Here is a 17,193-nt window from a genome sequence, read left to right on the forward strand (position 1 = left end):
TAATTAACTGGTCAGAAATGTACATGCAGGTAAAACAGCTCTTCCTGCTCCATGCAGGCATCCTGGTGGGGTCAGTAAGGGTATTTGGTAATATCTGTTAGGGAACAAACTGAGGAGTCAAACTGTCTCCTCCCCAGGCAAAGAAGGGAAAGAGTGAGGAAGACACAATAAGGAAACAAAGAGAAAGAAACAAAAGTGGAGATGAAACAAATAAAGGGAACACAAAAGGAACTGACAGCACAAAGAGGTACCTGAGAGACTCTGGTGGCTTCTGCTAAGAACTTCTTCATTTCCTCTTCAGTGAATACTACATTCATTGCAGACCCACTGTGAGAACAGGAAAGAAGAGTGTCACTACCATATTTTCTGAAAAATCCCTTTGCCAGGATTTCTTCTACTGGGAACTTGAGAAGCCTCAGAGAAAAACGTAAATAACAACTATCTGATTGCTGCTCCTGTGTTTGGCTGCTTTGGAATGTGGCCTGGACATTGTTTACCAACAGGTGCATGTTTGATTGGTTTCATGTGAATTGTTTTTCCTTCATGACCAATCACCATCAGCTGTGTCAGACTCTGAGGAGTCAGTCACGAGTCTTTAGTATTCATTCTTGTTAAACCTTCTGTAAGGATCCTTTCTCTTTCTTTAGTATAGTTTTAATATAGCATTCTTTAATACAATATAAGTACATAAAATAACAAATCAGCCTTCTGAGAACATGGAGTCAGATTCCTCATCTCTCACCTTGTCCTGGGGAAAACATGGGTCCAGAGTATGTGATTCAAGTCCTTTTTAAAGACAAGAATCTTATAAAAAAAAAATGTTACATTTCCCATTTCTACCTCTGATGCCCAGCTTTCCCTTTGCTTTGTTGGGCAAGTCCACAGAGGCTGTGGGGAAGAGTGGAAGAAGGATCTATGGCACAAATCAGTCACTTTATCCTAAGGTAAATAGACACAGGTACCTAGGTGATTCTATTTACCTCTCGGGCTGATGTAAATCAATAGAGTTCAATAAATCCATGAACTTGTGTCAATAGTACCATTGAGGATGTGAGCTGGTGTACACAGTACCTAACTGCTGGGGAAAGGCATTCAGTTTTCCAAGGGAACTGGCCAACATTAAAGGTCATATCTGCTCAGAGAATGAAGAAATCCAGTTGTGGACTGCTGCTGCTCTGCAGACAGAGGCCAGGCAGAGGACTGTCCTAGGGCTTTTCACACTCTTGTTCCTCAAGTTTTACACCCTCCAGTTTCATCTTTCTCCCTGGAGTCCCCCTAGCCTGCACTAACACACATTAGCAAATACTTAACACAGAAAGGGCCTATAATGGCTTTAATACAGATGGAAACAACAGGCTAAAAGAAGTGTTCCTTAATATCTGCAGAATTACACCAGGAGCAGTTGTTACCTTATACTTAACTATACTCAAGTTTACCCCTGACAGGAGAGCTGTTTTCTAACTGATTGAAACCCTACTGCAAGTCTGAGATACCAGATAGAAAAGTCACATTCAGGAGTTGCTTCTAAAGGATGTTTCCTTCAGGGCTGAAGAAACCCTTCTCCTTTTCTTCTTTTTAAATAAAAATTGTGCTTGTCCCCAGCCTCAAGCACTGATATTGAGCTTCTTCATTTTGATATGTGTGTCTTTCATATGAAAAGGATCCTGTCTCCAATTTATTTTCACTTGTAAACTGTGCCCAGCAAACTGCTCTCTGTGCTGAGTCACCCAGCTATGAAGAAACTTCTCAGAGAGAAGAGCAATCATTCAGAACTTGTGAGTTTGCTGTGTGCATGTGCTGGTGTAACTTCCTCAAAAAGTCTGGCTGGCTGCTGGAAATGAGGGACTCTGTACAATGTCTGTTTAATGAGAAGCAGCTGCCACAGTGGAGGGACATAAAACATGCCTGTAAGCAGAGAAGCCTGGCAAATAAGAAGCTGAACTCAAAAGATGCACTGTCATTTTCTGAAAACAGATGCCCATCTCAATAAACAGCATCAGCAGGTTCCCTTCTCCTTTTCCTGGTGGCAAACAATCTTCTGACTAAATTGTAAAGGTAACAATCTCAGGAACCTGAAGGAATATCCCAGATGGTTTGTGGGTTTGGCCTTGAGATATGCAAGAAGTAATACAGCTGAACAGAGATTTTTATTATGATGTTCTACCTCTCATCTGTGCCTGATGGACTTCAGGGCTCCACTGGCTTTATTAATTGGTTGGAGCAGGTGTCTCATGGGCAGCTTGATGCCACTTACACCTAGCACAGAGTTTCCCACACATCCCCTGAGGTTGTTCTGCATTGTCTCAGAGAGGTTTTTGGAGTTCACACCCCACATTGTTGAGCTCTGACAGCTGAACTTTACCTCAGAACATAGGAGGGCCTCAGCAAGCATGGATAACTCACAGACCTTGCAAATTCAACTGCATCTCTCTAAAGAAAGGGAGGAAAAACATGCTGTGAACAAGAACATATTTTAAAGTAATTCTAAAATTCCAATTCTAACTGCATTTACACTTTACTAACAATTAAGATGAGGAATACGAAGCTGGAGATGGCAGCCTGCATTGAATGTAACACACACTTGCCTGGTTTCAGAGCTGGAACCTTCAGATCTCCCCTATCCACAGAGCTTCACTGGGCAAAAAGAGCAATGCCAACACATCTCTATTCCTTTGCTATCTCTATCCTGCTCCTCAAGTCCAGCAGGATACCTAGACCAGCCTGTCAGTGGTGCTAACTTCTGCTGGGTATTTACCCCAGGTTGTTGAGGTGCTTTAGAGACATTTCCCTTCCAGTTTCTCCCCTGTGCCAGTTCTACTGCAGCATCACTCCACAGAGATCAAAAAGTTCTTCAACAAGGGCAGTAAAAACTGTCCAATGCCTCCAAAATCTTGAGATACATCAAGATGAGCAGCTGCACATCCCACTCCCCAGCTGCTTCAGCATTTCCCAGGTGCACATTCCAGCTCACCAGTGTGCTGACTGCCTTCCAGGGAGCCTGGGCCACGTGCAGCTCATCCAGGATAGCTGAGAACACAGAGCGATCTTCTGCCTGGTCAATCTTTAGAGGATCTGTGCCAAGAATCTTCACTCCACTCTGGTGCAGTGGCACTGCCAGGTTGTTGGGAATCTGCCCACCTACAGAAATAATGCAGCCACTGCATCCCTGTTGGAAGGCAGAAAGGAGCACAGTCATGTCCAAGTTATCTTAATAGGAAAAGCTGTCACAACAAAAATATAATATTTAGATTATGTCCCTTTTCAGGTTGCTGTGAATAAAGACAGATCATAGGGCCACAAAGATGATCAGAGAGATGAAGCACCTCTCCTATGAAGACAGGCTGAGAGACATGGGGTTGTTCAGGCTGGAGAAGAGAAGCTCCAGGAAGACCTTATTGCAGTCTTCTAGAACCTAAAGAGAATTTATTAAGAAAGAGGAGAGCAACTGCTTACATGTACAGATAGTGATAGGACAAGGATAAATGGTTTTAAACTGGAAGAGGAGAGATTTAGGTTAGATGTTAGGCGGAAATTTTTTACTCCAAGGGTGGTGATGCCCTGCACAGGGTGCCCAGAGAAGCTGTGGCTGCCCCATCCCTGGAAGGGTCTAAGGCCAGGCTGGACAAGGCTTGGAGCAGCCTGGGATAGTGGAAAGTGTCCCTGCTATGGCAGAGGGGTGGGACTGGATGATCTTTAAGGACCCTTCCAACCCAAGCCATTCTGTGATTTTATCATAATTGGGCTGATCCAGAGGCACCCAGGCTGCAAAGTGTGATTTGCAGTGTGTATCCTCCCTAAACCAGAAATACCCTCCTCAATATCACTAAAAACCCAGCAATAACTGGAGGTCAAATTCCCTAGGGAACCAGAGAAGTTTGCAACTTTCACATCAACCCATGATTCCCTAAGTCCTGCTTGAACCACAGGCTGTTACTCTGCCTGCAGGTCAGGTTTAGGTGCTTCTATTTTGCAGTGAGGACAAAGCACTGAGCTGACACACATTGCCTTGCTTTCCAGGGGAAGGGCACTGCACTAGAACACGCATTGCACACCAACAAACCCCAACTCTCTGCCCTGTGGGGTCAGATTTCCTTCCCATGTGCTCCTACCCATGAGAACATGGGAATTCTCACTACAGCTGAGCCTACCTCTCTGCTTGCTGTGGCCTTTGCACCCAGCAGCACAGACAAACAAGATGCTGAGGTCTTTCTTTATCAGTCTAGCTCTTTGAGAAAACAGCCTCTTCCATGCTCATGGTCAGGGATTTCCAGAGGAGCAGACATTCATGCAAAATCTTTTTTGCTCCAGAGATGCAAGGCAGTAACCTCCAGCAGAGAGGCAATGGGAAACAACTGGAATTTATGGGGTTTTTCCTGCCAGCACTGCTACTCAATAAGCAAAGCACCTTTGCTAGTCCCAGCAGCCAGCCTTTAAGGAGTGTAACAAAGCTTAGCAGAGCATAAATCAGAGCTCAAACCACCATACAGTCTGCAAAGCTATGGATACACCTAGCCCTTTGTTTTAATCAATGCTCCTTATTCCTGACTTGCTTCTCATTTCTGGCAGTGCCCTGGATGGTAGCAGAGATTTCAGCAAACTGTCCTGGCTGTTCATTTCCATGCAGGTTATTTGTAAGCACTGCAATTCCAGAGGTAGCTGGGGCAGAACAGGTGGCACAGCATCCTCCAGCCACAGTGGAGCATTTCATGTCTGTCACTGGGCAGCTTTGCATTTTAAGTGAGAAAATAATAAACAGTAAATAACAAGAGACAGGTGATCCTGCTTGCTAACACACACCTTTCCACAGGTGCAAATATGGGCTTTTTTTCTTTTTACATAGAATCCCTAATGCTTTCAAGTAGAATCTAGTCAGGTGTGAAAATTTTTAGGAAAAGGCCTTAGAGTATCTACAACAAAGAGCAAACTTTTACTTTCAAATTAAAGATGATAAAACTTTGTCCAAAGGACAATCTGGCCCACAGAACAGCTCCAGTGAAAGACTCTTCTGAATCAAATGTGTTTTACAGTTTTACTCTAACAAAAATTTAGTTGTTTTACCCTTTACTTCTAACAAATGAGATGCGTAAAGCAAGTGATCCATGGTTTGGCACTAAAAGATAGAGGCACAATGTTCTTTTAATTAACAAGTGTGTTTTTCCTGAACAAGGTCAGCTTCACTGGCCTTCCTGGAAGAAGCATTCCTTCATCAGGGATTTAAAGGGATTTGGAGTGGCAAAACTGTAAACTGAGAGCAGAATGGACTATAAGTGACTGGGCAAAAATAGATGATAAATGCTAGCACAGTCCCCACTCAGCTTTGATGTGGGAATTTCCTACCATAATAAAGATCCAACAGGCTGGCATTTAAGCAGCACTTACTAGCCCAAGGTTATTTGCTCAGCAGGCTAATGTACAGCATAAGATGATTAATTTTTTCCTTTTTTTTCCTTTTCACTATGCAGTCACTTATGTATGGGATGCCATGATGCTGCTGGCCAACAGCAATCATGTGAAAGAGCTTAGGACAGGCAGTGAAAAAGGACAGGGGCTGTTTTGTGCCCAAAACCAGCTATCTGATGACATCAGAGCTCACCATCTCCAGCTTGGAAGAGAAATCCATGCCTTAGTGTTTCCAGACCCATCCAAACCAGAGTAACTCACCCTAGTCCCTGAGGCCTTTATCATCCCACAAGGATAAGAACCAGATTGTGAATGAGCAAACCCTCCTAGCAGCTTGCAAGGAGGGTAACAAGTCAAAGTAGCTTTGCTTCCAAGGCCAACCAACATCTTAATCTATCCTTGACATATGTGAAATGTGAAGTGTCCCAGCTAACAGCTTCTCCTCAGCTGCTGCTCATTTCTGCCTTTAAAACAATTCTAGTTACTGCACATCCAAAATGCAAACACTGCCTACATCAAAGCTGGGATAGAATTAGGGAGTTCAGCCCAAAGAAGACAGAGGAGGTTCCTTTTTTCAAGCAGATAGCAAAGAATCATATAATCATTTTTATACTCATTTTTACTCAAGGAGAACCATAAATTGAATCTAGCTGCTGCTTACTTCTTTACTTTAAAATTCTGCTGCTGTTTCCCAAAGCATGTTCCCACCCAAAGAGCAACCACTGTCCTAACAGGGAACACAACTGCTCCACGGAGAAATGTGGGCAGGCAGAAAGGGGCCCCACTGCATATCATTTTGTCATCAGCCATATTTTAATTACAAAGAAAATTAATAACATCCTTGCCATTAGATATCGTTAAAATACACACAATACATAATCTAGTGAGAGAAGCCTAGAGAGAATTATTTTCTCCTTTATAACAAAAATCACTCTTTTTATTACTACCTTGCTGTTATGTCATTAGTAATAGAGCTGGGGTTTCTTTTTCCCTGAGTTTGAAAACAAATTAGACCATTAAAATTGTACCTAGGAGCCTCCTTTACTTTTATGAATTATTTCAGAATAATCTCCAAAACAGAAAAAAGAATCAGTAGAGACCCTCAAGCAGATAGATATTAAAATAAAAAGGGAACATCTTCTCTGGAAACAAAAAGCCAATAAATCTGAGGGAAGGAATTTTATTTATTTTTTTAAATTATTATCCTCACAGACTACCACCTAACTCTGCACACTCGCAGTAAATTAAACTTTCCTCCAATGAACAGCTCTGTTATGCAGAGCTCAGGCTCTGGTGAGTCACTGCAGCTGGGAATGTCACCTGGAGGTTAAAGAGGATGCAAGGGAGAGAAAGAGGGGGGACAGCTGAGCACATCCCTGGGAGAGGGCTGTGTGGAGCTGTGAGCATTTCCTGGTGGGCAGCTTGCAGCTGTCTCAGTGCTGTTGGTGAACTCTCTCCTTGATGCAGCCTAATTTATGTGATCAGAAAAGCAGGGACAAATCAGTGAACCTCCTCACTTGGGCTTTACAGCTGCCCAAGCTCTGCTGCTAATCCTAACCATGTTTAGGGAGCTGAAAATCATCTCTGCTGAGGGTTCAGGGCTGTGTCCACTGTTTGCTGATGGTTTTAGATGCAGTTTGCCAATGATCCGTGACTTTTCAGTTATTTCCAACAGTTCATTGTCCATTGGAACACCAGAGGAGGCAATGACCAGGAGAGGTTAAAAGAACCTTAAATCATGACACTGTTCATGCTCTGTATGTGAAGATGGGAGATATGGCTATCTACAGGATTGGTGAAGGATCTCAGAATCAGATTCACTTTTAATTTGGTCTTTTTTGTAGGGGCTGAATTCCAATTGCATTTGCCTGAGGAAGTATTCTGTTAACAGGGCATTAGAATTTGGTTCACTCATTTTTCTAAAGAAATGACGTATAACAAATAATGTATCTTAGACTACACTTAGCTGGAGGTCTGGGCTCTGTCCCTAGTTGAAGAGTAATGCAAAAGAACCTCTGCCCGGGTCCTTTTGCATTACTCTGTGCAGGCCTATCTACTCCTCAATCTCCCTACTTGCAAATTAGGCATAATAATTCCATTACCTCATGCTGCTGCTGAAGAAAAGTGGTTTTACTATTTGTATTTCCTATCACCTTGGGAATTATTAGACAGAACAACACTGATTTTGGATGTTTATACTCAGACTCTGATGGCTTTCACATCTCCAGCACAAACATCAAGCTGGTTGTTTTGACACCCATGACAGAGAAGCAAAATCCTCTGCAAAACCTGGTTATGACAGGATGCTGCTCTTAGACCTGGAGATGTGCATTGCCCCCCACCAAACTGGCCAAGCCAGGATAATGCAAGTTTCAACATGTATTCAGTATTCTTTGCACATATTTTTCTTACCCAACCTGCTAATTACTAGCACTCCATGTGGAAATGAGCTCCCTCATCACCTATCTCTACCTTCTCTTTGATCCTGCAGTAATTAGATGTTGTATTTCATCAGTGTTATTTGTCTGACAAACTGTCACACCAGCTTCCTCCACGCCCCTGCTCAGAAGTTCAGCTCTGTTAAGTAAACAAGAGTTCAGTGCTTTTAGGGCTGAGTCTCATGGATAACCCTAAAGCATCCAAAAATCAGCCTTTAAGAGTCCAGAGAGCCACCAGACTCTTTGGCCTCTTGAAAATCTATATTTTACAGGAGCAGTCTCTGTTTTTACAAAAATTTAAAACAACCTGTACAAACAGGAAAGTATGAACATGCAATCTAAAAATGGTCATAGACAGTATTTTGCAAATGGCTGAGGAACAGAGCCTAGAGACTGGGACTTAATTTCTGCTTTGGCCTGGTTCCAAACCTGGGAATGGATCAAAACATGGCCAGATTATAAAGCCATTTCAGAAATTTGCACCCATTCACAAAGGAGATGAGCTCAGATCCTCATATATCAGGAAAAGTAATCAAGAAAAATCACAAGTTTGACATGATCTGGAGAAGATTCCTGACATTTCTGGGAAGTTCTTCATCAAGTTTTGCAAAATTGCTACAGAAAGTTAAATGGCCAACTCATGCTGAATTTCAGAGCAGGTGAAGTTCCTTAAAGCAACTTTAAAAGCCTCAGCAACAAATCCAAGATGAGTGTGTTATCCACTAGAAATCAACATTTTCAGTTTGGGGGCCAACATTACATAACCCCTCATCAAAAAATATGTCTGGGACTCTCCTCCATTGTGGCACTCACATTCTCTGAAAAAATCCCTTCACTCAGGATTTTTCTCCTGGGAAGCTGAGAAGCCTCAGAGAAAAGGAAAACAATTCTTATCTCATTTGCTTCTCCTGTGCTGTGCTCATGTGGAATGTGGTTGGAGATTGTTTACCCACAGGTGATTGTTTTATTGGATTCTGCTGTGAGTTGTTTTGGCTCTTTGGCCAATCAGGGCCAAGCTGTGCTGGGACTCTGAAGAGAGTCAGGAGTTTTCATTATTACCTTTTTAGCATTTAGTAAGTATCCTTCCTGTATTCTTTAGTATAGTATAGTAGTCTTTAATATAATTTAGCATGATAAAGTAATAAATGAGCCTTCTGAGAAGATGGAGTCATATGCATCATTCCTGCCTTCGTTGAGGCTTCCCTGCAAATACAATACTCCATCTCTTAGATCAGCACACTTCTGAACACTTGAAAGTTGCTAAAAGGCCCAGTGCAATGTCCAGATCAGAAGCTGGAACATTTTATGGTTTGATGGCAATTCCAATGCCCCTCTCTGGTCTGCCTGCCTGTATGCTGGGCCACATCCGCATGCCAGCTGCACTGCTAAGCCAAACCTACAAATTCTTGAGCACCCATTGGTGTAATGCACAGACCTCCTTCAACTGGAGGACTTGTGCTTCAATTCGAGTGTGGTGAACTGCTAAGGCCCAGCAGTGCAAGGGCAGAACAGTTTGTGCGATAAATGTCTGTGCAGCAAATTAAGCCTGCTTGTAAATACTGCACAATATGGCATCTTGCAAAATAATTTCATATTTATTTGGCATTCTTTATTGAGCAGCCTGCTAGGAGCATCAGTGATGTGTAAAATGCAACACTGAGATCCAAAGCAAACAGCTTTTGCTCTCTCCCCTCACCCCCAGCTGCTTGGCAAGCTAGTGACAGGAATTTTGAAAAGTTCGGGTTGCTTCGTGGCTTTTTATAGTGCTTCTGCTTTTCTTTACCTCATTTTGGTAGATGTCCAGGATCCTTTCCAGTGACAGCTCCTCAAAGTACAGTCTGTCACACTCATCAAAATCCGTGCTCACTGTCTCTGGGTTGCAATTCACGACCACGGTCTTGTTGCCAAGCTGACGCAGCGTGCGGATACTGGAGACAGCACACCAATCAAACTCCACACTGCTGCCTGCCAGGAGACAGAAAAGGGGGCAAGGAAAGAAGGATGCAGAGAAGAAAACAAATAGATATTCTCAGCACTCCAGCTTAAAGAAGAAAAAAAAAAAAATAAAGCAGCATTGCCTCCTGTCAGCTCAGCGCCAGAAATGTAATTGTCCTCCCGTGGAAATTAATCATCCACAAAACGTGAAGCTCCAAGCACAACAGGTAAGTTGGCTCAGCTGCTCAGGAGTGACAGACCTCTCCAACATGCCTGTCTTCCTGTGCTCATAAACACTTCAGGGTGCTCTTGCTTTCCATCCAATCACTGCTGCCTCCCAACCAATGCACTCCATGACAAAATGACCAGTGGGATAAACTGAGCTCCTGTTATTATAACACAATGATGCTTACTCCAGGAAACACAAAGCATTTGCACAGATGTGGTGTGAAGAACAGAGGACTGAGGTGGTTTTTACCCTTTCAGAAGAATTACATCTCAGTGGGTTTGACATTCCTGTACAGTGACTCCAGGTAAGGCAGATCAGAACAACACTTCTACAGCCACCCTGTGATCCTGGGATCTTGCTTTAAAGGCTACAGGGACTATGGCAACACTGTGGGACAAGCCCATCCTACTGCCCTGAGTGATCGTCTTGAAAGAAAGAGGCTCAGAGAGGGCTTGGGTGAGCAGCAGGACTTGGGGCCTGGCCTTGGGCAAGCTGCAGCTGTCAGGACTTGGGCAGTGCTGCAGGCTCCAGGGAACACTTGAATCAAGACTTGTGCAAACAGCTACTACCCCACACATTTCTGTGCTCAAACATCTAAAAAGGTACCACAAACAGAGAATGATGCAGAAAGAACATCATTAAATGGTTGTGCTTACAGTCTACAAGAAAACCTTGGCCTCATCGTGCTGCATTCAGTCATTACATGATTGTTAAGCACTGATATTACTTTTATATTTAATTGTGTGACAAGATATGTCAGAAATTCAGTCTGTGCTTAATTGCTGTCTCCACTACCTAGTCACAAACTGATGGCTGGCACAGGTCACTCCCTGACAGGTGCATAAGTTGTTTCCTCACTTCAGTCAAACAAGAACCTCAAAACATGCCTAAGCTTCAGTTAAAACCCCACAGAAAAAAAAAAAAAAAAAAAAAAGAGGAAAATCAAATCTGAACCTGGGTGTTTCCAAGACAGGACACCAGATGCTCATTCAGTTTTTGTATTCCACTTCCATTTCACAGGTATTTTTATAGGCATAAGAAACCTCAGCTTAGGAACACAATGGTCATCTGGAGCCCTCACCTGACTGCTTCAGAGACAACCTGGGAAAACAGCTCAACAGCTGTTAAGTGTATTCCAGGCACAGCCAGTAATGATCATACCCAAACACAGGAAGAAGGGAGACAGACAATAAATAGTAATACTGGTAATGACTGCTGTAACATAACCAGACACTGCTCCTCAGGAGACAATTAATTACCTGCATGGTTTTGAACTCACTTCCACATTTCAACCACATTGAGTCTATGTGCACATCTTAAAACTTACAGAGCACTCTGCTGGCCCTAGCCACTGGTGGAAATATATTTATACTGCTTTTAGGGCTGAGAAACAAACAACCCCCTTCAAGGACAGGAGATCCCCTCCTGGAAGCAGGTGAAGAGTGAGGATTGCTGAGGCTTCACGTATGCAGGAGAGATGTGTCAAAGCAAGCACTGAAGTTCAAGAGTGTGTAACTGCATTGACTCACATCATGTTTCTATTTGGCATATTACTTTACAAGAAATGTTAAAAAACCCTCTTTTATTTGAATAATTTTCTTTCTAAATGCAGAATACAGCATGACTTTTGAAATGGCCTTACTTCCCTCAAATATCTTTATTTCTCTGCAGAAGTGTGAACATATTATTCATATGCAATATATTTTCAACTATTTTCAAATAAAATTCATAAAGGTTGTTTTGTTTCTTTTTAACCTAAAACTCAGCTTTCAAAAAGGAAATAAGAAAAATAATGCCACATGCTTAACTTCCATCCAAATCATTTAGCCTCTTCTAACCTGGAAGAGAGCACTGAGTTGATCCCATGAATTCTGATTACAATACTGAAAGCATAAAGGAAAAGCACACTGTTTACTTGTCACCATGATATTTTATGAAAAATCCTTTTGCCAGGATTTTTCTCCTGAGAAGCTGAGAAGCCTCAGAGGAAAAGAAAAACAATAATTATCTGCTGCTGTGGAATGCAACAGGTGCATCTTTGATTGGTCCATGTTGGCTGTTTCTAATAAATGGCCAAACAGTCAGCTGGCTCAGACTCTCAAAGTCATGAGCTTTTGTTATTCCATGCCTTTCTATTCCTTTCAAGCCTTCTGATGAAATCCTTTCTTCTACTCTTTTAGTATAGTTTTAATAGATCATTTTCTTTTAATATAATATATATAATAAAAAAATAAATCAGCCTTCTGAAACATGGAGTCAATATTCTCATCTCTTCCCTCGTTCTGGGACGCCTGTGAACACCACCATACATACTTGACTTCAAAGGATAAAAAAAGTGAAAAAAAATCCAAAAAACCAACTTGGCTGTTGTATCTAGGAACAAAATACTTCACAGCTACAAGCAATGGTTTCCTCTAGCAGCCTTTATTTAGCTACAACCTCTTCCAAAGATGGTCTTGATGGATCTAATCAAAGGTGCAGAGCAGATGAGACCAGGAAGAGACCTGCAAGTCTATTCTAAGCAATGAGGAGTTTTAGGCGAGCAGTGCAAAATGTATTCCCATACACTCAATCAACTTGTGAAAAACCACCACCATCCTTTTCATTTTTTAGCCATGCCACACAGCCTGTTGAATAGCAGAATCATTCACAAAAAACAAGCCTAATCATGAAGTTTTGCTCCTGATTTCAGTCATTTCCACATTCATGCTGGAATTCAAAAAGATATGTCCTACAAACAGCAACAGGAGTGCAGCATGTGACCTCTCCAATCCAAGCCAAGCAAATGGATGCAGCTTTCAATTCCAGCTTTCATAACCCATCACCAGTTCTGGAAGATGCAGGGCAGAACTATTGCTGAATAACAAGCAATTTTTTCCTTGTCAATAAGTGCAAGCTATTTGGAGAGATCCATAGAAAGAGAAAGTCATCACACAGAGAATTCAGCATCTGTCTACCCAATACCCACAGCCACAAGGAAAGTGTTACTCTGTATAATGATCTGAGTGGGTTGAAAGAAAAAACAAGACACAGAGAAATTGCTCACACAAAAGCAGCTGAAGAGATCAAAATATTTTCAGTCACCTACACTTACAGCTGTAAAATGCAGAGTGACAATATCATCATAAGCTGGCAGTAAACATATAAGATAGGTTTGGGAGCAACAAACTTGTATACAAGGTATGAGGTTCTAAAGACCTCAACATGTGAAAAAATTCTGTAAAATTTTGTGGAAATCACAACTAAGTACCAAGTAGAAAGTAATAAAATTCTCCTGGTTTTTTTTCAGGGCGTGAAATGAAATCTCCAAGTATAAAATACAAACCTTCTGTTAGGAATTGCTGTCCTGTGCACTGTGCTCTAGAGGGTTTTTTCACCATATGAGAAGAGGAACAAAGGAACCACAAGAATCTGAAGAAGGCTTGAGGGGACAAGGAGAACAGAGGAGTTGTAAGGAAGATTTACCTATGTGGTATGGTCCACAGCCCAACACCATCACTCCACAGTCATCAAATTTTACATCATGTTCCTGGGGAGGGAGACAAAAGAGTCATGAGGATCTGTACTCCACAGCACCTAACTCTGTGCTTTTCAGAATAAACAGTTTCTGGTGTTCAGCCCAAATCCAACAATCTGATCCTTCAGGCTCCAGTCTGATCTTGCTCACTGCAGTGCAAATCAAGTGCAGCTCTCCTGGAATTAGTGGTGCTGCACCCAGACCAGAAGACAAACAGCACCTCTAATATGGCTATTGAAGCTGCCTAAGGACCTGTGGAGTTTCATATAAAAATAATGTTAGGGTGAGATAAGGGAAATAGGACTTCTGCATTCCCAGCACCTTCCTGTGCATGTACAGGTGATAAATGACAGGCTTTTAGCAACACAGGGGCATTAACAGTAAATGCACTGGATCAGGATTGGAGCCAGAGAAAGTTCCAGGCCTGCTGGAAGGGGATTGTATGTAAAACCATCCAAAAGAATTGCTATGGAGACCGAGGCATCTGCAAGATTTCCAGAAATAACATGGCATAGGGAAAAGAGATCAGAGCAGAGAGCAATGAAGCTGTTGTTGCTGAGGGTGCCTACCTGCCCACTGTAGGTGACATAGAGGTAATTAGTCACTGCTGGGTACTCTGCTGCCAGGGTGTCAATCTGTACAGGAAACAAAGGGGCATTGTGACTTGGCCAGTGCAAGATCTTTCCTATATGCAGATTTTGGGGTTGTTTTCTTTAGCTTCCTTCCCTTTCTATTGCTGTTTCACTCCTATTACTTCTCTTTTCCTCATAAGGAGATGACCTGAGCAGTCCTGTGCTGTTAACACAGCATATGCCTGGCCTTGCCCCAACCCTACAGTTCAGTCAACACAACCCTCCACCATCTCTAAGCTGCAGTTTTAGCTCTTCACCTCTTGGCTGAAACACCTACACAGCCCAGGAACTCTGCCCTGCTTGCCAAGGCCCTCATTCTCTGGTTTGCTCAGCAGATTACAAATATTCCTCCAGGTTTTCTGTCCTTTATAACTAGGCTGTCTGGAATCTTCCGACTACTCTTGACCCCACTGACTCCCACACTGAATACAGACACACACACAATATCACTTGGAAATCTTGTGGAGTGGCAGCACAATTACTTTGTGTTTATCTTACAATTTAACTCATGCTTTGATAATTAAATGGTACACAAAGCAAGAGTGATTTTAAACCACCTTTTATATATATTTTTCAGTAATTTCTTATGTAATTAGTCACAAGAGAGCCCAGAAGAATATTTTGCCCATGAGGCTGTTCACAAACTATTTGTGTCAACTACTCATGGCATGTTATACTTGGTACCCAGTCCATCTGGGTCACCAGCAGCTGCTGAAGTTTGCTGAATGAACATCTGAAACATTTCTACAGAGAATACTGAACAGGGAACAATATGAAAGCAGTCTTGACATTAATTTTTATGTGCTATACCATTTAAAAATCTGTCCAAACTTCAAGCACTTCCAGGAATCCCCACTGCCTGTCCAAAGCCTTGTGAATCATGGAGAATGTGACCTTACATCATTAGCACCATGTGTCTGCTGCTCATTACTGTTGCTAATACTGTGACTTGTACTTCATGGCTCCATATGCTTTGAAGGCACACAGGCAGGCCCAAGTGGAATGACCTTATTAAGTGAACCTTGGCACAAAAATCAATCCAGCACTGCAGTGCCATATGCATCTGAGAGAACACAGTGCAAGACCAGGCATGTTTCTGTGGCCAGGTGAGCCACAGAAGAAAAACAGCAGCTGGAGAACAGAAAAAGACTTGGCACCTCGAACTGGGCCTGAGGATACAAATGAACTCTTTCAGAAACGTTTAGTAGCTTGGGTTTAGTTTTTTTACCATCTTTAAGGACAGAAAACCAGCTGGTGGCAGTTTAATACCAACATACCTTAAATGCAGCAGCCAGCACCTAGTGACACTGCCATGAATACCAGATGAGCTCATTAGGCTCATGCTATCACAATGAATAGCAAATGAACCCATTACAATAGCACACTTCCAATAAAGTATTAGCCTGTAAAAATTTACTACCAAGAGAGAAGAGATATGCTCTCTCTCCATGGTCCTGCCATGTTGGGCAAGCATTTTCAGCCTTTTCCTGAAGCCACATGTTTCCCCCTCAGCCACAAAGAATTTGAAGAATATTCTGTGGCTGCTTGGGAATGTTCATGGCATTACACTGATGCCTGCAGTGCAGAAGGAGCAGCTACATGGGTGAACTGTGCTCTCCTCTCATCAACACCTAAACTCCTGAGGATGTTAACAGAGCCAGGGGTTTCTAAAGGACACAGAGGTCTCCTGCCACTCTTGGAAGCCCCCAGCAGGCCCAGTGATGTTGCCACATACCTGTTTCACCCAGGGCACTACATCCTTCCTCAGCCTCAGCTCACGGCACTGGACTTCAGTCAGCCTCAGGCATTTCCCAATCTGCTTGTCAGAGAACCCCATCTGCTTGGCTCTCCTCAGTGTCTCCTCTGGAATCGTTTTGCTGGGATTAAATTTAAAAAAAACACCTCTGCATGAGACCTTACAGCAATAACTAGAAGATACATGAGTGCTTCTGTCTCTACACTACGTAAAGTTGCTATAGGATCGTGGATGTGAAGGCAAGAAAAGGAAGAAGACTCAACATAAAACATCTTTTTTGTCCTTGGTGTGTCCCACACAAACACCTCTGTGGTAAAGCCTGCAAGCAGTAGGAAGTAAAACATTTACTTTTTAAGACAGGAATCAGTGCCCAAACCTTAACTTAATATCTCCCTTACATCCTCTTAGTCTAAATTTTAAACCTAGACCTGACCAGACTGGGCTGGACCAATCATTATGTATGTGCTTCCACCTCCTGCCTCTCACTGCAGCTGCCCACTCCACTCAAAAGATGAAATTCCTGAAGCTCTGGGATGGGATGAGGCTCACACACAAAGTAGGTATTTTCTTGTAACACTCTCAATAAACCCTTTTCCATATCTTAGTGTTGGTTCTTGCATTTGACAAATGGAGAGGGGGCACTGACCAGACAAAGCAGGGGTACCTTTCTGATTTCATATTTACAACCAGGGTCTCTCAATACTTCCATACATTCCTGTTCTCCTGGTTTTGCCTTTCAGAAGTCCTGGTTTTGCTATTTATTTGAAACACATTGCTTCCTCCCTGCCATTTCTGAAATCAAGACCTACCTGTCCATTTTGCTCTTCATTTTTTTCATCTTCTCCATTCCCTCTTCATTTACTCTACTCTTTTCTCTTCTACTCTTCATCCCACTTTGTTTTGACTCCACCCTTACAGTTTATGCCTCTCTCTCTTTTTAAGCTACCTTTTCTAAGCTTAGCTTTTGCAAAACCACAAAAAAGCCTGTATTTTTATCAGTTCTACTTCTGTACACCTTCATTGCCAAGAGCATTCTTGCCTACCCAATAAATCAGTATTTTATTAGCAAGTTCTGAATAAGGAAAACAGAATGATTAACAAACAAGCCATTTTCCTAAATCAGAGTTTTTGAATTATGTCCTTTGCTCGACAGTATTTTAAAATAAATACCATTATTTTATTGCCTAATCCAGCAGGCTGAGCTTCCCAGGTTTGGATTTCCTAAAGTAAAACCCACTTTGTGGCACCCCACTGTATTAAAACTCATGATTTCTATGCTCCAATAT

General features: G+C 42.4%; 1 protein-coding gene across 1 annotated transcript in view; it reads right to left on the bottom strand.

The window, feature by feature from the left end:
* The window catches only part of CPS1 (carbamoyl-phosphate synthase 1), an 84,699-nt gene that overhangs the window by 20,833 nt on the left and 46,673 nt on the right, over window positions 1-17,193 (bottom strand). Inside the window, exons 21-27 of the mRNA XM_005486885.3 lie at window positions 15,887-16,028; window positions 14,089-14,154; window positions 13,468-13,531; window positions 9,622-9,803; window positions 2,972-3,166; window positions 2,363-2,430; window positions 252-327 (exon numbers count right to left, since the gene is read on the bottom strand). Coding sequence (XP_005486942.2) covers window positions 252-327; window positions 2,363-2,430; window positions 2,972-3,166; window positions 9,622-9,803; window positions 13,468-13,531; window positions 14,089-14,154; window positions 15,887-16,028 — 793 coding nt within the window. The remainder of the gene's footprint in view (window positions 1-251; window positions 328-2,362; window positions 2,431-2,971; window positions 3,167-9,621; window positions 9,804-13,467; window positions 13,532-14,088; window positions 14,155-15,886; window positions 16,029-17,193) is intronic.

This window comes from Zonotrichia albicollis, chromosome 10, assembly GCF_047830755.1.
Source record: "Zonotrichia albicollis isolate bZonAlb1 chromosome 10, bZonAlb1.hap1, whole genome shotgun sequence".
Taxonomy (NCBI): Eukaryota; Metazoa; Chordata; class Aves; order Passeriformes; family Passerellidae; genus Zonotrichia; species Zonotrichia albicollis.